General features: G+C 40.5%; 1 protein-coding gene across 1 annotated transcript in view; it reads left to right on the top strand.

Annotated features, from left to right (window-relative positions):
* The window catches only part of LOC141633472 (NADP-dependent malic enzyme-like), a 33,524-nt gene extending 13,537 nt beyond the window's left edge, over positions 1 to 19,987 (top strand). The window contains exons 5-19 of the mRNA XM_074445933.1: positions 401 to 552; positions 634 to 739; positions 853 to 918; positions 1,605 to 1,700; positions 1,780 to 1,851; positions 1,976 to 2,158; positions 16,012 to 16,059; positions 16,146 to 16,199; positions 16,292 to 16,390; positions 16,589 to 16,678; positions 16,773 to 16,850; positions 16,951 to 17,025; positions 17,107 to 17,197; positions 19,317 to 19,445; positions 19,676 to 19,987. Coding sequence (XP_074302034.1) covers positions 401 to 552; positions 634 to 739; positions 853 to 918; positions 1,605 to 1,700; positions 1,780 to 1,851; positions 1,976 to 2,158; positions 16,012 to 16,059; positions 16,146 to 16,199; positions 16,292 to 16,390; positions 16,589 to 16,678; positions 16,773 to 16,850; positions 16,951 to 17,025; positions 17,107 to 17,197; positions 19,317 to 19,445; positions 19,676 to 19,764 — 1,428 coding nt within the window. The 3' untranslated portion in view covers positions 19,765 to 19,987. The remainder of the gene's footprint in view (positions 1 to 400; positions 553 to 633; positions 740 to 852; positions 919 to 1,604; positions 1,701 to 1,779; positions 1,852 to 1,975; positions 2,159 to 16,011; positions 16,060 to 16,145; positions 16,200 to 16,291; positions 16,391 to 16,588; positions 16,679 to 16,772; positions 16,851 to 16,950; positions 17,026 to 17,106; positions 17,198 to 19,316; positions 19,446 to 19,675) is intronic.
* Positions 19,988 to 20,331: the final 344 nt, after the last annotated feature.

The raw sequence follows: 20,331 nt of genomic DNA, 5'->3' as shown, positions 1-20,331 counted from the left end.
GTCCAACACTAAGATGAGCAGCCGTGTCAGATAGTTCTAAATGAGTCTAATTAACATAGCCCATGGTTTTCTTATGCCACTTATGGAGGTGGTAAATACTCATGGTGAAATTATGAACATCCACTTGTTTTTGGTGTAATACTACAACTCTGTTACCACGGACACTCACATGTGAAAATGTAACAAATAATACACAATAAGAGTTTAAATGGTGTCACATATCTATTTGTGACTTTGGTTATTAGTTAGCAAAAGCAATTTTCTGATTAATTTACTTTTGTAATTAATTTTCTGTAGCAAAAACTAGTAGTCCATTAGTATCGTAATGGTGTACTTCCTACATCAGTATGAAGCTGATCCATCTATATGATTGTCTTTTCTGTGCGTTTCTTTTTTGCAGGAGATGAATGAAAAACTGTTCTACAGGCTTCTCATTGACAATGTTGAAGAGCTACTCCCGGTGGTCTACACACCAACTGTAGGTGAGGCTTGCCAGAAATACGGGTGTATCTTCAAACAACCACAGGGCCTTTTTATCAGTTTAAAGGAGAAGTATGTAGTCTGATCTTAATATATCACTATGAGGTAAAGCTCTTGTGCACGATTCAGATGAGCTAAGTGTCGGTTTTACAGAGGGAGAGTTCTAGAAATATTAAAGAACTGGCCTGAGAAGCACATTCAAGTCATTGTAGTAACAGACGGTGAGCGGATTTTAGGTCTTGGCGATCTTGGCTGTCAGGTACGCTATTTGTTTTGTCAGAACGTGGGCTTCTTTTGGTTTTAGAATGGATATGAGTATAAAGTTTCCAACTGTGAGGTCTGACATTTTATTTTGGTGAACTGTTTCCTCAGGGCATGGGAATACCAGTTGGCAAGCTTGCTCTTTATACTGCTCTTGGTGGTATTCGTCCTTCAGCAGTAAGTGTTCTATTTTATTTACTATGCCAGGTCTTTCTTTCCCTTCACTCATTCCTTCTTCTTTATGTTGTACAATATTTAACACTAGATTCCACAAATGGCAATCACTTCCGGGAATTTTTTTTGTCACGTCTGTTTCTGCTGAGTCCTTTTCTTCCCTACTGTCGGATCGTATGGACAGAAAGCCTAATCCAGTGATGCTACTAGTTTGTTGTAAACTGAAATTCATTCTGTAAAGTCTCAAATCATTGGTTGCGCTTCTTTTTTATTTTTTTTTATTTTGTGGTAGCTGCCATTCTGGGGGTATGGGTGCGTGCATCTAACCCCAATACCACTCCACTTACAGGAGCCCTTATGACATTTGGGTAGTGGTCTTGTTAGTAGGTCATGATTTACTTCTGATTGCGGGTTGATCCTCTGGTACCTCATGTCTTTTCTTAATAGTGGTTCGCAACTTCGCATGGATTTGTTGAACTAGCCAAAAAATGTTATCTCTTTGCCTGCAAGTTGCACTTCACACTGTATGGAGTTCTTTTGTTATATAGAATAAAGTAGGATGGTCTTGGGAGTGTAGTTCTTTATATCTTGAATATCAGGGGCTCAGGGCTCAGCTGCATAATCCTGTAAACTGTTTTCCCACTGTATGTTCTATATCAGTTTGCCTAAATAGTTATCTAATTTTCCAGTGTCTTCCCGTCACTATTGATGTTGGAACAAATAATGAGGAGTTGCTTAAAGACGAGTTCTATATTGGGCTTCAGCAAAGGAGAGCAACTGGGCAGGTGGCGCTTTGTTACATTTTGATTATGTGAAATCTGCTTTTGAATTTAGTTATTTAATTCTTGAAGGTGGAAATTGCAGGAATATGCCGAACTCATGGATGAATTTATGACAGCAGCAAAACAAATGTATGGAGAGAAGGTCCTCATTCAGGTAAATTATACGGAGTAGCTTTCTTTTCAGTCTATTCTTGTTTTAGTTTATTTTAATGTATCTTTCTTGGGCAGTTTAGAACCTCTATATCTTACAATCACTAATATTCGTATAACTTATGCAGTTTGAAGATTTTGCAAACCATAACGCTTTCGATCTACTTTCAAAATATGGCAGTACACATCTTGTCTTCAATGATGATATACAGGGGACAGCCTCTGTGGTCCTTTCTGGACTTATAGCGTCACAAAAGTTATTGGGGAAATCATTAGCCGATCACACTTACTTATTCCTTGGTGCTGGAGAGGTACATTTCTGTCACAAAATTTGTTTGGTAATGATTTAAGCGTTCAGATGTTTGATAAGATTGGGTATTAGATGGCTTAAACTTTGTTCGGTTTACTTTACTTGGAACAGTAGTGTCATGTACGTGACAACCCATCTCATCTGTACCTCCCATCTTCCATGCCTATTTCGTAATTTTACTAAAGACGTGCAGTACAATAAGAGCTGAGCTCCTTGAGGTGCTCTCCATAGCTGGAGAGTAAAAAATGATGTTTTTCTCCTAGAATAGTTTGCTCTCCATTTTAAGTGGGCCATAGGCCCTTAGCTTGCCATTCATGTTTTGACAAGTGGTAAGAGAAAGCATTTGTGTTTTTCTAATTTATTGTATCATGTAAATACGGAGTATAAAAGAGGCGGGACCAAAAATTGAGCTGGAGAGCATGTAAACAAGTGATAGGAGAAGACTAGGGTGTCGTAAATCCACTAATTAACCTATCAAACAAACAATTTATAAACCTAACTGGACTCTACTAACTCGAAACAAGACAATAGTTAAGCGGAAGTAAGGGTCGAACCCAAGAGAAAGACCTTAAGCTAAAACTTGAATTGTAAACTATTGACTAACAATTAATTAAAGTACTAATGACAATTAAGACTCAATAATTAAAACTAATCACAAACAATGGATATTAACAATGGTCAACATGTAGGAAACATAAAAGGAGAAATTTTGGTTTGGACAAATCATGGAGAATGATTAAAAGATGAAAACTTTGCTAAAGGAACAATTCAACAAACAAGTAATAGGCAAGAGTTCAATAATGAGAAAGAACTTGGTGTAACTTCTTCTTAGTAACCAACAATTAGCAAAGCTTGACCCTTTTTACTCTCTTAAAATTATCCACCCAATACTACCATCTCCAGAAGTTGGTACATGTAAATTAAACCATCTATATGCTATGCACCCTTCAAACTTAGACAACAAGTCATTAAACAATGAATGAAAACTAAGCATGAGCATTAAGATTTAACTAAAAGATGAAGTTAGGATCAATTTCTCACAAGATTAAACCATGCAAATGAGAAAAAGACATAAACTTTCCTATTTGTTATATGAATCCTTTAAACCAAATCAACATACAACAAATTTGATTTAAACAATCCTAGATAGATTAAACCATTTCTCTAGGATTTGCAATAGTTGAACAATAATAAGCATGGATGGCCAACCCAAACATAAACTCATTCCATATGAAATTAAGCACAAGAAGGTCTTACAATACCAAAGTTGGAAACTTTGAATGAAATTACACCAAGTAATGAGAAGATTAACATAAATTAAGAGAGATTTTTGTCTTAAATTATTACAATGTTAAGAGCATAAGCCTAGAATGTCAGTCTCTTCAAAAGTGTGAGGCTTATATAGTGCTGCACTTCTCCCTAGGTTAAACATGGATATTAGCCTCCAATTATCACATAAGACGGGATTTAGAAGACGTGGCAACTACAGGGGGCCGCAGGCTCCGGTGGCGGTTTTTGTCTGATTGTTGAGCTCCGATTTTTGCCTTCCTTTCTTCTATCCTTCATATTTTTCCGTTCTCCTAGGTCGTGGTTCACTTCCTCTGCTTGCTTAGCTTGAGGGGCCGTGGTTCGACCCGCCTTAGCTTGTTCCACCACCATTCCGTACCATGAATCAACCACAAAAAGCATTAAACCAATAAGTAAAACCGTGAAGAGGCACACTCCATACTTCACTCGAAACTTGCTTTATTTCATCCTAAACTACTCCGCATGACTACTTTATTTGTTTAAGAACACCTAATTGACACGACATGAAATGGTACTATCAAATACCCCCACACTTAGACTTTTGCTAGTCCCGAGCAAAACCCGAAACAAGCAATTGCACAAGCCTACCAAGGGTGCAAGGGTGCAGGTGTATTTGATCACTCTCCCCTCACAACTTCCTTCTTATGACACCCTCATGAACATTCCACCAATTGAAAAGAGAAATCTAGACTCAAAGTTTTACACAAACTCTTCTCTCACTCCCCCTCCTTGTCTCACCCTCATTACAAGACACGACAAACCTCCAACTCCGACTCATCATCCCACAACCACCCTCCTTATATCACCAAGCAAGAGATGACCACTCTCACCTTATCCCAAGGTGATAGCAAAGTGGCCTAGACCTTCTCCAATACACCACAACTCATCACTACTTATACCACCCCCTTATCACTCCGTTCAATGTAAGATCATGTTACTTGGTTGGCCAAACACCACAAAGAATCACAACCAAGCAACCGACACAAATCCACCAATTTGGAGCAAATTTTTGTGACTCAAAAAGAAGTTAAATCCTAATCTAACCTCCTTCCAAGACCCTTCTTATCGCTCCCTTCTTATCCCTCCATCTTTTTGGTATTTGTTTTGAAATTTTTCTGATTTTTTCTTTCTTTTTCGATTTTTTTTGATTTTTTTTTGTTGAAAATCCCTCATTTTGCCTAAGGTCCCCTTTCGGGTTTTCACCTTAGCTTTCCTTTCCTTTCATGGTGGCTCGCTTCTCTATTTTCATTTTGCCCGGAATGCCCTTTCGGGTTTTCATTCCGTCCTCGGCCACCGTCCCATTTTTGCCTAGGTGCCCACCCTTGTGGGTTTTCACCTAGCCGGGATTTTCATTTTGCAGTTTTTTTTTTCAAGTGCATCAAAATCCAAGAAATTTACATATTTTACAACTCATTCTCCTCCCCCACACTTGCTTTCCACATTGCCCTCAATGTGGAGGAGGTCATAACCTTTTCTTCAATCATGAGAACCCGAGGCACCCCCTTGATCATAGGTGCCTTGGTTCTTCCATCTTCTTTCTCTTTCTCTTGTTGCCCTTGCATAGCTTTGGTCCACAAATTCTTGGGTGATGGAGGGTAAGTTGGTTGGTTGAAGAGACATGCCAAATAGTCCACTACCTATCCCAAGTGTGTCCATCGTGGTACGAATCCTGGACATACTCGTGATGCCTTTCATTTTGGACTCCAAATTGGTGGTCTAGTTGGCTTCTCCATTCATTTTGCTCTTTCCACAAGGCCGCATTGGCAGCTATTCCTTGGTCATGCTGTTGTTGTCAAAGACGGTCGGCCGCTTGGTTGGCAAGCATTTCTCTCATCATTGCCGTTTGAGCCGTTGCGGCTTCCGTGATCAACCTTCCCCTTTCATCAACTACATTTCTCCATTGATCCATGTTCTCCGATCTTGGCCCTTGTTGTTGCCAAGTTCGGGCTTCCTCCACTTGCTCACTAATAGTTGTAAAGACCTCCCTTGTATCCTTGAAATAATCAAACATAGTTTGTTGTCATGGGGTAACCGGAGCACAAGAGCTTCCCCCCGCCTCATACATGGAGTGTCTTGATGGGTAGTGTGAGTGGTGAAAGTAGGTTGAGTGAAAGTACCCCCAAGATGGTAAACCTCTCTTTCCTCTTCTTTTCTTTCATTTCCCCTTCTTCGTTGACCTTGCCCTTGCTCACCTAGCCTTTGCATCACCAAGGTAGCCGCCTTCGGGTCGGGATGGCAAAAGAAATCATGTGCCATTTGCCCTCTTGGTAGTGGAGAGTTTGGTGGCCTAGGAAGGATTAAGTAGCCTTGCTCATGAGCTCCCAACCATACTCCTCTCAAAGGTTTCGTGCCAAGGACGTGGAACATCTTGAACTTTACAAGAGCATCTTTATGGTATACATTGTACCCCCCACACTTGTTGATTTCTTGGTTGTCGGGGATACCCCCTCATAATGATCCATAAAGAAAGATACCAAGCCTCCTTGGTTGATGTTCCCGCTCCCGGGTTTGGTGCGGTGTTTGATGCAAGAATCAATAAAAAGCTTGGCCAATTCCTTCCGGTAACATGGCATAAATCCATGACCTCACGGTTTTGTTGATCTTTGTCGGTTCACCCAAGGAAGTGAAAAGAGAAGTGAGAAAACGGGTCAATATACGGATGACGGGGTTTGTAATGGTGGAAACCTTGTCATCTTTATTGGTGACTCTCATACCCATTAGCTCCTCCCACAAATAATTAAGTCTTCCCGAGGCCACTAGGATGTCGGATGGAGGTTTGGAAATGTGAAGTATTTCCCTTATGATATCATAAGTTTCCGTATGCCGTTTCTTGTTTAACCGGAATCTCACAACCTTCTCAACACTCTTCAGGTGCAATCTCCTCAACCACCGTAGAAATGAATTCATAAGTGTAGGATCGGTAAGTATCATGCCAACCATCATCCGTCAAGTAGTATTCAAGTCCAACTTTTTCCATAAAAGGTCTGGCATAATCCAATAGGCCAAGGTCCGCCAAAGTGCGATCATCAAGAAAAGTGGTAGTAAGAAGGGGGTGGCGCCTAGGCTCTACTAGACGGTCATGAATTTTTTTGTGTTTTGTGGTCATGTTTTCACTTCCCATATACACCTCCTCACATTCTTCCCCACTACCCTCTTCCATAACCACCTCCTCCGGCTCTTCCACCATTCGTCTCTTTCCTTGTCTTGTTGTAGGGTCTCTAGTTCTTGTCATTGTGCCTCCAAAGAGTTTGGATGCTACAACCAACAATAATCACTTAAAAACAGTTTTTCTCTCTTTGAGGTAAAGCAACAAACACCTTGTGTGCACTAACTTAAGACAAATGTAAATGGTGTTTGGTGATTCCTCTAACCTTACCCAGAAATTTTTTTACCACCAACAAGAATAATAACAACAATCAAACAACAATAATCCAAAGAATTAACTAAACTAAGCTAATTTTCAAATTATTAAATAATTAAGCACTTGAAAGTTTGGTTAGGTGTTCATACCTCCCCGAATTCCACAATTTGTTGCCTCTTGAAGCTTTAAATTGAACCGAAATTTCTAGAGTTCTTGACCAAAATTAGGGAAAATATGAAATTTGGGTGATTTTTGAAGTGATTACTTGGTGTTGTTGATGAAAAGGAAGAGATTGGAGTAGAAAATGGTGGATTTGTTGAAGGTTTAGGTGATTTGTCAGGGATTTTGGTGGGGTTTTTAGAGGTGTCGAAATGAAGGAGTGTGTTGGTGTGTTTTTTTGTGTCGTCGGGATTATGAGGGGAAGAGGAGGATTAGTCATGTTTTAGTCTTAGAAATTTGACGGTTTAGCCCTCCACTGTAGGCCAGTGGGGACTGCAGGCTGCAGCGTCCACCGCAGGCTCTGGTGTGTTGGTGTGTTCGTTTCTTTGTTGAGCTTTGATTCTTTTCCCATTTCCCCAATTTGCTGCGTGTTTTCTTCTAGGCTTGACCCGACTAACCCTTTGGTGGCCTTTGCTTTATTAATTTACCCATTCGTGCTCATCTTGAACCCGATCATGCACTTCTAACAATTCCTTCCAAAATCCTTCTTCACTTAAAAGGATGTTAGTAACTTCATTGAATTTTTAATGCAATTTATTAACAAGAATGTAAATAACGGAATTGTAAATGACGTGAATTTAAATTCTACCTATGGAAAGCGGTAAATTCTACACTAGAGATAGGATATTTACAAAATTTTGCCGTATGTTTAACGTCGATGGCTCGACTTAATGTTTCATTTTCATCAATCTTGATAAGTCGGGTCTTCAAAAGTAATCTCTTCAACCAATTGTGCTTCCATCCCATCATGATAAACCTTCAGCCTTCAGCCTTTAGCCTTTGGCCTTTGGCCTTTGGCCTTTGGCCTTTGGCCATTGACCTTGATCTTCTTCCCCGAGCTTAGGTTCTCGACTTCAACCGCTCCATGGGGGTAGACCTTTCTTACAATGTATGGCCCGAAACATCTTGACCTTAGTTTCCCGGCGAATAATTTGATCCGATTTTGAAAAACAAGGACCCTTTGACCTTCCTTGAATTCCTTTCGACTAATCATTCGGTAATGCCATATCCTTGCTTTTTCTTTATATATGGCGGCATTATCATAGGAGTCCAGACGGATTTCCTCAATTTCTCGGAGTTGTAATTTCCTATGGAGCCCCGCTTCATCAAGGCTTTGGTTTAAGGATTTGATTGCCCAATAGGCTCTCTGCTCTAATTCCACGGGAAGGTGACATGCCTTCCCATAGATGAGTCGATATGGGGACATGGCGATTGGAGACTTATAAGCGGTACGATAGGCCCAAAAGGCATCGTTCAAACGTTGACTCCAATCCTTCCTATCGGGGTTCACCGTCTTCTGATTCCTTTGATTTCTCTATTAGATACCTCCGCTTACCCATTGGTTTGGGGATTGTAAGCGGTGGATACCTTATGGGTGACTCCATATTTTTTAAGTAACCCTTCTATGACCCGATTGCATAAATGGGTGTCACGATCACTTATTATAGCTCTTGAGTACCCGAATCTTAGAAGATATGACTTTGCACAAAGCTTGATACGGTCTTGGCATCATCACTCCGGGTTGGAATTGTTTCCACCAATTTCGACACATAGTCAACGGCTAGCAAGATGTAAATGAAACCATTTAAGTTTGGGAAAGGTCCCATGAAATCGATCCCCCAAACACAAAAATATCTCGCAATACAATATGGGTCGTTGCGGCATTGTATTTCGCTTTGAGAGGTTCCCACTTCTTTGACATCTATCACAAGTCTTTTGGCATCTCGGAATAGACTTGGCCAATAGAATCCACATTCTAACACCTTCCCTGCCGTTCGTTGTGGGCCAATATGGCCACTACATGCATATTCGTGGCAAAATCGGAGTATGGACGGTATCTCTTGTTCGGGGATGCATCTTCTTATCACTTGGTCTTCGCAAATCTTCCAAAGGTAAGGGTCATCCCATAAGTAGTATATGGAATTTGCCTTGATCTTACATCTTTGGCTAGAAGATAGTGTGGGAGGGAATCTCTTTGTCACCATGTAGTTCACCATGTTAGCGTACCATGGTTCATTTGTCTTCAAAGCATAAAGTGACTCATGGGGTAGGCTTCCATCCACTACCCCCATCCTTCTCATTTGTTGTTCAAGATTTAGCCGACTAAGGTGGTCGGATATGACATTTGCCACCCCTTTTTCTCCTTTACCTCTATATCAAACTCACTTAGAAGAAGAACCCACCTCATTAGTCTTGGCTCTGTATCTTTCTTCTCCACTAATTGAGTGATGACCTTATGATCGGTGTATATGATAACTTTGACACCAAGATGTAAGAACGGAATTTCTCAAGGGCATACACCACCGCCAAGAACTCCTTCCTTCTCGGTTGTGGTGTAGTTCTTTTGTGCATCATTGAGTTTTTGTGCATCATTGAGTAAGGAAGAAGCGCATTGGATAACGTAAGAAGCTTTGCCTTCTTTTTGTCCCAACACGGCTCTCGCTTGCATCCGTCATTATTTCAAAGGGAAGATTCCAATTAGGAGCTCGGATGATTGGTGCCGAAACTAGCTTCTCCTTCAAAGTGTCAAAAGATTTCTTGCATTCTTCATCAAATACAAATTCCACATCCTTATGTAGCAACCTACACATGGGGTTAGCAATCTTCGAAAAAATCTTTAATGAAATGACGATAAAAACCCGCATGGCCAAGAAACGACCTCACATCTCGAGTATTATTGGGATAGGGTAAGGTTTGGATGACTTCTACCTTTGCCTTATCCACTTCAATCCCTCTTTTAGATACCACGTGTCCCAACACGATGCCATGCCACTCTCGACCATCAAATGACATTTTTCGGAATTTAACACTAAATGAGAGTCAATGCATCGTGCTAGGACCGTGGTGAGGTGGTCTACGCAAGAGTCAAAAGAGTCTCCATGGACGGTGAAGTCATCCATGAAGATCTCTATGGTTCTTTCAACAAGGTCGGAAAATATACTCATCATGCACCTTTGGAATGTTCCCGGTGTATTACATAAGCCGAAAGGCATTCTTCGATATGCAAACTTTCCAAAGGAGCATGTAAAGGTGGTTTTAGCTTGATCTTCCGGTAAAATAAGGATTTGAAAGGAGTCGGAATAACCATCTAAAAAGCTATAGAATTCTTTTCTCCCCAACCTTTCTAGCAATTGATCTAGAAAGGGCAAGGGGAAGTGATCCTTTAGGGTGACCGCATTTAGGCGACGGTAGTCAATGCACACCCTCCACCCCGTTTGCAAGCGTGTGGAAATCATTGAACCTTGTGCGTTTTTTTTACTACCGTTACCCCACCTTTCATGGGCACCACTTGGGTAGGGCTTACCCATTGAGAATCACTTATTGGAAAGATTATACCCCTTGACAACTTCCATCATAGGCGGATTGAGCCTTCGTTGTGGTTGCCGGACGGGCTTTGCATTCTCTTCCAACCGAGTCTTATGCATACAAGTACTTGGGCTTATCCCCTTGATATCCGCAATGCTCCACCCAAATGCTCCTTTGTGCTCTTTAAGCATATTCATTGGAGATGATTAGGGGAAGTGTGTCATCTTTCCCTAAGAAAATGTATTTGAGGTGAGTTGGTAGTGCTTTTAGATCGCTTTTGGGGGGTTTGATTGTAGAGGGGAGTGGTCTTTCCAAAGATGCATCTAGGGTGAGGAAGGGATCAAACTTTGGGGACCCATGGAAGGCAAAGACCTATTTCCCTCAGGGTGCGGTGTAGGCCGCACGGTTTTGGCCTGTAAGTTTTGCACGATTCTTCTTTTTGGGTGCTTTCTTTGGAGGGTCTTCCTTCTCCAACTCCCCTATGTTTTCCTGCACATCTTGAGTCGTTAGTGAGGACCACCTCAAGTGCATCCTTATAACACAAGTTATACAAATGGTGTGCCAAGGGTTCGAATATGTCTATTAAATAGCATGAATGCAAGTCGTTAGGTTGTCTCATGGCATCATAGATGTTATAGGTGAGTTTCTTCCTGTCAAACTCCATAGTTAAGTTCCCGTTTGATACATCAATCTTTGTTTTAGAGGTCTTCATAAAGGGGCGTCCTAAAAGGATTGGGGTTGCCCTTGAGTCGACTTCCATGTCAAGAACATAGAAGTCGGCCGGGAAAGTGAGATGATCGACCTCTACTAACACATCCTCCACCATCCCCTTAGGGTAGTTGTTTGAGCGATCCGCAAGTTGGATCACTACATCGGTCTTGTTTAAAGGTGGAAGTCTCAAGGTCTCATAAAGAGTGTAGGGCATGACATTAATTGACGCACCTAAGTCTAACATAGCATGTGTGAAACTCTTGTCCCCAATGGAGCATGGTATAGTGAACATTCCCGGATCGCCACACTTCTTAGGAAATGGCTTGTTGAAAATGGCGGATACGTGTTCACTTACCCTTACTTTTTGAGTCCTTTGCTTTGAGTTTCTCCTAGGCGTAAAGTTCCTTGAGGAACTTCACATACCTCGGAACACTTTTCAAAAGATTGAGTAGGGGAATGTTCAATTCACACTTTCTAAAAGTTTCGTAGAGATCCTCATCTCTTTCAAACCTCTTAGAATGTGTGAGAGCGTGAGGGAAAGGTACCTCAACGATATGTTCTCTAATGATCTCGTCGATGTGATCCTTTGAGGTGTTGTTTTCTTCCTCTCCTTTGTCCATGTTCAAAGGATTCTATATTTCTTCCCTACTAGCCTTTGGATGACGACACTTTTTCTTGCTCAACCACAAGCTCTTCTTCTTCTTGTTCCTCAATGTCAACGACCCTCTCCTTTGACTTTGCCTTTCTCTTCTTCTTTGGAGAGGATTCTAAGGTTCTCTCTTTCCTCAAAGTCATGACACTTCCATTCTCCCTAGGTGGAGAAATGGTTGTTGATGGCATCGAAGTGGAGTTCCTTTGATTTTGCTTGGCAATTTCTGAGCAATTTGGCCAAGTTAAACCTCATGTTGGCAACCCGTGCATCACTTGGACTCTTCTCGGCATCTAGCTTCTCAAACCTCTTGTTTGCAATGGATTGCTCTCTCACTAAGGTCTTTAGTAACTCTTCAATATTTCCCCCTTGTTGAGAGCTTGTGTTGTTTTGGGTGCCAAATTGGAATGATTTCCCTTGGTTTTGATATTGATTTTGGGTGTTAGGAGTTGAAATTTCTTTGGGGGTTTGAATTTTGGCCTTGTTGAAAATTTTGATTTCTTTGATAGTTTGGGTTTTGGCCTTGTGTGTTTTGGTTTCGTAGGTGGTTGGATTGACCATTTTGAAAACTCCTTGAAGTATCTCCACCCCAAATAAGGTTTGGGTTATCCCTAGAGCTAACACTATAAGTGTTTCCACTTGGGTCATACTTGTAGTAATTGGGCAAAATTCCACCAGATGCGGTCCTTGGCAAAAATTACATTCCACATTAGGCCCTTGTCCTCCACCCATCAAGTTTGCTACCAAATGAGTAAGATGATCCACACTCTTTTCAAGCCTTTGATTTGAGGAAGAGGATTCTTAAGTGAAGAGACATTCTTTGACCCTCGATTTCCTCTCCCATAACTCCTTGTGCTTGCGGCAACTCTTTTTATAATCTTATTTGCCTCCGTCACGGATAAGTTTTCAACTCCTCCACTTGTTGCGGCATTCACAAGACGTTGGTCTTGTTGAGTAAGGCCATCACAAAAATTCACAAGGAGGTCGTCACCACTCAATCCATGATATGGACACATTGGGCAACCAACCGTTTAAATCTCTCCCAGTATTCATACGAACTCTCACCCATTTCTTGCTCCGGAGAGGTGATAGCTTTCATTGCATGATTGTGCAAGGAGTCGGGATAGAACTTCTCTAGGAATGCCGCCTTCATTTCCTTCTATGTGCGAATAGTACCCGGAGGAAGGTAAAAGAGCCCATCCTTGGCCGCATCTTGCAAGGAAAATGGAAATGCCCTTAGCTTGAATTGGTCTTCCGTGATCCCGTTGGTTGTTGCCCCTTCACACATCATGTGGAACTCGGAAAGGTGACGATTGGGGTCATTTCCCGAGTGCCCATGAAATTTAGGTAAGTTGTGGATGAAGTATCCTTTCAATTCGAAGTTAGCATTTGCCCCCATGGGTGGATAGGCAATGCATAAGGGTTGCTCATCATAATTCCTTGCCCTTAGTTTCCGAGTGGTCCTAGTTTCGTTAGCCATTGTTTGAGGTAAGCGGATATTTAAAGGTGTAAACCCAATGGTTTCCCCTTCACTTGATTTTACTACAAATTCCGGTTCCTCTTCACTTGAATCAACTCTTGGAGGTCTTTGGTAGAGTGGATTTGTAAAGAACCAATCGTAAGTTTCCCTTGCGTCTAAGTCTTGATCGCTTAATTCTCCTTGAGAACTAGGCATAAAACCTTCACACTACAACAACAACAACAACATCAGAGCCTTAATCCCAAAATGATTTAGGGTCGGCTGTCATGAATCATCCTTTAGAACCGTCTATGGGTGAACACACACCTCAAAAAGCGAATAGAAGAGGGAAAATGAAAAACAAAAGGGAGAGCGAAAATGTAATGGAAAGTCAAGGTAAACTTAGAGGTTTCAAAATCGAATTCCGGATTTCTTTTATAAAAACTTAAAATTTAAATCGAGAGAAAAGATTAAAACGATTTTGAAAACCGAAATAGAATTAAGGATCCGGAATGCCTTAAATGTAAACCAAGTAAAATATATAAGAAAGTGGTTGGTAAAAAAGTGTAATAAAGGAGAGAATAACAAATAATTTAATTTTTAAATTAAATAAATAAAAACACTAAATATGAAAAAAAAAAAAAAAACATCAAATACTAAAAATCTACATGTATCCTTTCCCTCCATTGTGCCCTCTCCGTCACCATACTCTCCTAAAGCCCCAGAAATCTCATATCTTGCTCTATCACTCTCAACCATGTCTGTTTCGGTCTTCCTCTACTTCTAGGGAGCTTTTCTGTTCTCCAAGTCTCCATAACTGGTGCGTCCATAGGTCTCCTTCTCACATGGCCAAACCATCTTAGTCGGTTTTCCATCATCTTGTCCTCTATTGGCGCCACTTTTACCTTTTCCCTAATCACCTCAATCCTTAATCGATCTTTCCTTGTATGTCCGCACATCCATCTCAACATACGCATCTCCGCCACACTCATCTTTTGAATGTGACAATGTTTCACGGACAAGATAAATTAAAACTACCACTTACTTCTAACAACAAAAAGGAAATAAAGAACAACAAGCTCTAGCTATGTTGCCTTCCCCAGCAACGGCGCCAAAATTTGATAGGAGAAGACTAGGGTGTCGTAAATCCACTAATTAACCTATCAAACAAACAATTTATAAACCTAACTTGACTCTACTAACTCTAAACAAGACAATAGTAAAGCGGAAGTAAGGGTCGAACCCAAGAGAAAGACCTTAAGCTAAAACTTGAATTGTAAACTATTGACTAATAATTAATTAAAGTACTAATGACAATTAAGACTCAATAATTAAAACTAATCACAAACAATGGATATTAACAATGGTCAACACGTAGGAAATATAAAAGGAGACTGTGGTTTGGACAAATCATGGAGAATGATTAAAAGATGAAAACGTTGCTAAAGGAACAATTCAACAAACAAGTAATAGGCAAGAATTCAGTAATGAGAAAGAACTTGGTGTAACTTCTTCTTAGTAACCAATAATTAGCAAAGCTTGACCCTTTTTACTCTCTTAAAATTATCCACCCAATACTACCATCTCAAGAAGTTGGTACATGTAAATTAAACCATCTATATGCTATGCACCCATCAAACTTAGACAACAAGTCATTAAACCATGAATGAAAACTAAGCATGAGCATTAAGATTTAACTAAAAGATGAAGCTAGGATCAATTTCTCACAAGATTAAACCACGCAAATGAGAAAAAGACATAAACTTTCCTATTTGTTATATGAATCCTTTAAACCAAATCAAAATACAGCAAATTTGATTCAAACAATTCTAGATAGATTAAACCATTTCTCTAGTATTTGCAATAGTTGAACAATAATAAGCATGGATGGCCAACCCAAACATAAACTCATTCAACATATGAAATTAAGCACAAGGAAAGAGTATTAGATAAATTAAGAGAGATTAGAAGGTCTTACAATACCAAAGTTGGAAACTTTGAATGAAATTACACCAAGTAATGAGAAGATTAGCTCCTCATAATTGTCTTGCAACCCAAGAAATGAAGAATGATTAACATAAATTAAGAGAGATTTTGTCTTAAATTATTGGTTAAGAGCATAAGCCTAGAATGTGGGTGTCTTCAAAAGTGTGAGGCTTATATAGTGCTGCACTTCTCCCTAGGTTAAACACGGAAATGGGCCTCCAATTATCACATAAGACGGGATTTAGAAGACGTGGCACCTACAGGGTGGCGCAGGCTCCGGTGGTAGCCACAGGCTGCGCTAAGCGCCGCAGACTCCGGTGGTGGCAGCAGCCTGCGGTTTTGGTCTGATTGTTGAGCTCCGATTTTTGCCTTCCTTTCTTCTATCCTTCATATTTTTCCGTTCTCCTAGGTCGTGGTTCACTTCCTCTGAGCTTGAGGGGCGGTGGTTTGACCCGGCTTGGCTTGTTCCACCACCATTCCGTACCATGAATCAACCACAAAAAGCATTAAACGAATAAGTAAAACCATGAAGAGGCACACTCCATACTTGACTTGAAACTTGCTTTATTTCATCCTAAACTACTCTGGATGACTACTTTATTTGCTTAAGAACACCTAATTGACACGACATGAAATGGTACTATCAGCAAGCTAGGCTTTTGTGTGTGTAAAATTGCTTATTCTCTCAAAGGTGGGCAGAGTACATGGAGAGCAAAACGAGTGCTCTCCATACTTTTGCTATTGTACAGGGCTACTACATGCTCTAATCGATATATTATACGTTTAGATTACTTTGGTCTACTGGCTGTTAGTATATCTCTTATTACTGAGTAATTCATCTTTCTGATGTTCTAGGCTGGAACTGGCATAGCAGAGCTCATAGCTCTTGAAATTTCAAAGCAGGTAAGGCCACATCTACAAGTTTCATATACTATCAATTCAAGTGTTACTTGGGTAACAAAAACAATGATGCTTATGAAATCATGTAGACAAATACACCTCTCGAGGAGGCTCGGAAGAAGATCTGGCTTGTGGACTCCAAGGTTAAAAATTGTGCCATCAGTGTTGCCCTTCTTTTAGTTGTTTCTCCCGTGTTTACATAGTTATGGTTACATGTTGGTTTTAATACCATCAGGGACTTATAGTCAACAATCGAAAGGAATCTCTACAGCATTTCAAGAAGCCGTGGGCTCATGATCACGAACCTACAAAGGGACTCTTAAATGCTGTTAAGGTGAGCTGCTTATACAAAGTCTCAGAAAACACATATTCTCTCATTTGAGACGGGTTATTAACAAGATTATCACGAGATTGAGCCATATTGCGAGTAGTTTTATTTTTAATTTAGTTAGGGGCGTATTTTTTTTCTTTTTTTAGAATATCATTTTTTATCTGACTACTGATAACATGGTTTTCCTTCCCTTCTATGTAGGCCTTGAAGCCTACAGTTTTGATAGGCTCATCCGGGGTCGGAAGAACATTTACCAAGGAGGTTGTCAAGGCAATGGCTGCATTTAACGAGGTATTCTTTTGATTTATTTACATTTCTCGCTCTATTAGTCATTGAAATGCTGATCAAATTTTCTGAATCGTATCCCAATCCATCTTTCATGCAGAGACCCGTAATTCTTGCCTTGTCTAATCCGACTTCACAGTCGGAGTGCACGGCTGAGGAAGCTTATACATGGAGCAAGGTCAATAGAAATAAATTAAATTTGCAATTTTAACTTTGTTATTTTGAGTGTCTCTTAAGGTAATGGATAAAAAATTCACCTTCTGTTGCATCTTGTTTAGGGCCGAGCAATATTTGCCAGTGGAAGCCCATTCGATCCTGTTGAATATGAAGCCAAGACTTATACATCTGGACAGGTTCTTACTGGTGATTCAAAACGTTGTGCAAGTTTTTATCAATAAGTAACTATAATTGATATTGTTTGTTTTTTTCCCCAGTCAAATAATGCATACATCTTTCCCGGCTTAGGACTTGGCTTGATAATTTCGGGTGCAATCCGGGTTCATGATGACATGCTCTTAGCTGCCTGTAAGTGTGTTCAGATTACTAGTTCTCCCCGACTTACATTTGCTTGAATTTTTTGTTACCCTAATCTTTTTATGTTAATGTTTTGGCCCTAGAGAGCTCTGCATGAGGGAGAGTTGTGGCTATAGTCAACCAGGATAGGGGTATAGTTTTAGACCTCTTTTATAGAATCGCTTCAAGTCACTGGAACGAGCTCACTTCATTGGAATAAAAAAATTGAACTATTAACAGACGAGGGAAGACTAATAGAGTAAAAGTAGTGAAATGAGGCAAATTCATGATTTGGCTGCTATTGGAGACCCCTCTTCTAGATACGGCTTAGGCGAGGATGGTTGGTATGAAATGTGAATTATGGTGTTAGTCTAATTTTTGAAATACTTGGTATATAGTGGAAACCGGGATTTAGGGATATGTGCTTTTGACTAAGAGGAGGGAGACTGGGAGAGTCCCTAGAAGGAAGTGAAAAGTATGTAGTAATGAATTCGAGGGAAATGAAGGTAATGGATGGTAAAGTGTGACAATGTCCACCAGATATTCTCTGTACCAAATGATAGTAACAAAACATCTCCAAATTACTCCCTTTGTAATGCAGTGTCTCTTCGGTTTTTTCATATCCACATTCAAAGTAAAGACATTCCAGATTGCCCCCCAGTGCCTCAAGGGCTCTCTTGAGTGGAAGACACAGGAAGAATATAATAGGACCAAAAATAAAAGTGGACAACACTTAAATTATACCCAACTTAACACCAACACCTCCTCAACCATATCACAACCGAACCCCACCCATTCTCTAACCTTTTAACACTCTCCCACCGCCTATTACAGCCGCATCCTGATACAACCCCAGCTTGATAGTAAGTTGCAAGCGTAGTAACTTTGTTTTTTAATAGGTAGTGTTCCACTATTCTGTAAGTTTTGAGAATAAAAACCAGTTTTCCCTAGTACTAATAATTCTTACAGTGTGGCCGCGTATAAAGCTATGGTAGGAGTAGATATGGAGGGGGCTGGGTCCTCTAGCTATGCGGGGGAAAAGAGGCTTTGGAACCGTATTTGGAGAGCAAATGTATGGCCTCGGGTCAAGGTGTTTATATGGCAGCTATGTAATGATGCAATTGCCACTAAAGCTAATGTAGCTACCCGTGTTCGGTCCATGGATGCAGGGTGTCCTATTTGTCGCTGCGAATTGGAGACTAGTCTCCATCTTCTAAGGGGGTGTGGGTGGACGGGTGGGGTTTGGGATAGGCTTGGGATCGGAGTAAGGAGGACGGAGGGGTATGAGCGGGTGAGGGAGTGGGTGGAGGACGTGTGGAGGGAGTTGGAGGATAGTGAGATAGATTTGTTTATGTTCGGGTGTTGGGCGATGTGGGAAGCAAGGAATAAAGTGGTTTTTGAGCAAGAGCAGTTGGATGCATTGAGGGTGGTGAAGAGAGTAGAGGGAATGAGAAGGGAGATGGAGGTGGATATGGGAAAAGTGGAGGCAGCAGGGGTAATGCGGGGGGAGCAGGGGCAGTGGACGAAACCAGAACAGGGGTTCGTGAAGTTGAATATAGATGCGGGGGTGAAGGAAGGTTGGGGAATGGGTGTTGGAGTGGTATGCCGAGGTAATAATGGTGAGGTGGTATGGGGCTTATCGGAGCATAGGAGGGAGGAGCTGGAACCAAAGCTTGCGGAGGCCATGGCGATTCTCGAAGGTATTAAAGAGGCGAGAAGCAGGGGACATTTGAATATAATCATCGAGAGCGATTGCAAATCGGTGATCGACGCGTTAAAGAAGAAGGAGCATGGCCAGAGGGACTTCCATTTGATTTTAGATGATATTCTCTATTTTTGTTCTGCTTTTAATTCTGTTCTTTGGTCTTTTGTTAGTCGGAAACTCAATAGTGTAGCTCATGAGCTTGCCCATTATAGTTCGTCTGAAATAGGTAGGCAAGTTTGGGATAGTTTTTTACCCGAACAAGTTATGTTGTTGGTTACTCGTGATATTAATGAGATGAGGTAAACCCGCCTTTGGGGTTGTTTCAAAAAAAAATAATTCTTACAGTTTTATTTGGATGTGGATCTTTGTTGCTGAAACATGATTTCAACATACTAAGTGCGATGGATGCAACATATTTGTTTACAGCGGAGGCATTGGCAGCCCAGGTAACTGAAGAGCACTTAGCCAAGGGTCTATTGTACCCTCCATTTAAGGACATCCGAAAAATCTCAGCCCAGATTGCAGCTAGTGTGGCCGCTAAATCATATGAACTTGGTGAGTTTCTCCTTATTAGCGCTTGTTCATGATGTCATGGAAAGCTGGAAAGTGTGGCCTATACAAATTACGAGAACAGAGGTTCTTTTACACCGAAAAACTAAAAATTGTCTTTTGTACTTGAAGAATTTGAATTTAAATTTCTATATTACAGAAACGACTATAGAACATATGATGGCCACTGCTCATAAATGAAAATTCTTGTTTTGGTTTTCGCTGCTTTCTTTCAGGTCTTGCAACTAGGCTCCCACAGCCGGAAAATCTGGTTAAGTACGCTGAGAGCTGCATGTACAGCCCTTCCTACAGACCCTACCGTTAAAGTTATCTGGGGCTACTTCCTTGATTTCTTGTCAAGTTTTTCTTGCCAAGTTTATTCTGGCGGTTCGATCAACTAGTTTGCCTTTTAGTGTGATAGTAGGACAGTGAAACCTTCAAGTGGTTAAGCTGTATTTATGTAAAACAATGATAAAAAGATGACGATGAACATCCTACACGTAAACATTTTGGGTTCTTTAATGCAAAACATTTTAGAAGTTTAGTCATTCTTTTTATGTAATACTCCCTCCATTCAACTCCACTTTGTAAGTTTGTTTTTTGCACGGATATTAAGGAGCGGATAAAAAAAACTATTTCCTCCATTCAACTCCACTCCACCACTTTCCTTTTTCACGTTTGCCAACGCGTGTTTTACGCGCTAAATATCGTTAGCTACGTATTTGCAAAAATTATAAAAGTTAGATATTTTTAATGTACTCATAAAGACGAATCAAACAAGATCCCACATGAATATATTTCTACTTACGTATCGAGAGAAAATCAAAATTGAATACACAATTGTTAATAGTGTACAAAAGTGAAATAGGTAGAGTGAAATTGAATGGAGGAA

The sequence above is a fragment of the Silene latifolia genome, chromosome Y (assembly GCF_048544455.1).
Source record: "Silene latifolia isolate original U9 population chromosome Y, ASM4854445v1, whole genome shotgun sequence".
Classification (NCBI taxonomy): domain Eukaryota; kingdom Viridiplantae; phylum Streptophyta; class Magnoliopsida; order Caryophyllales; family Caryophyllaceae; genus Silene; species Silene latifolia.
The sequence above is the reverse complement of the archived record's forward strand: the minus strand, read 5'-3'. Positions and strand labels throughout refer to the sequence as shown.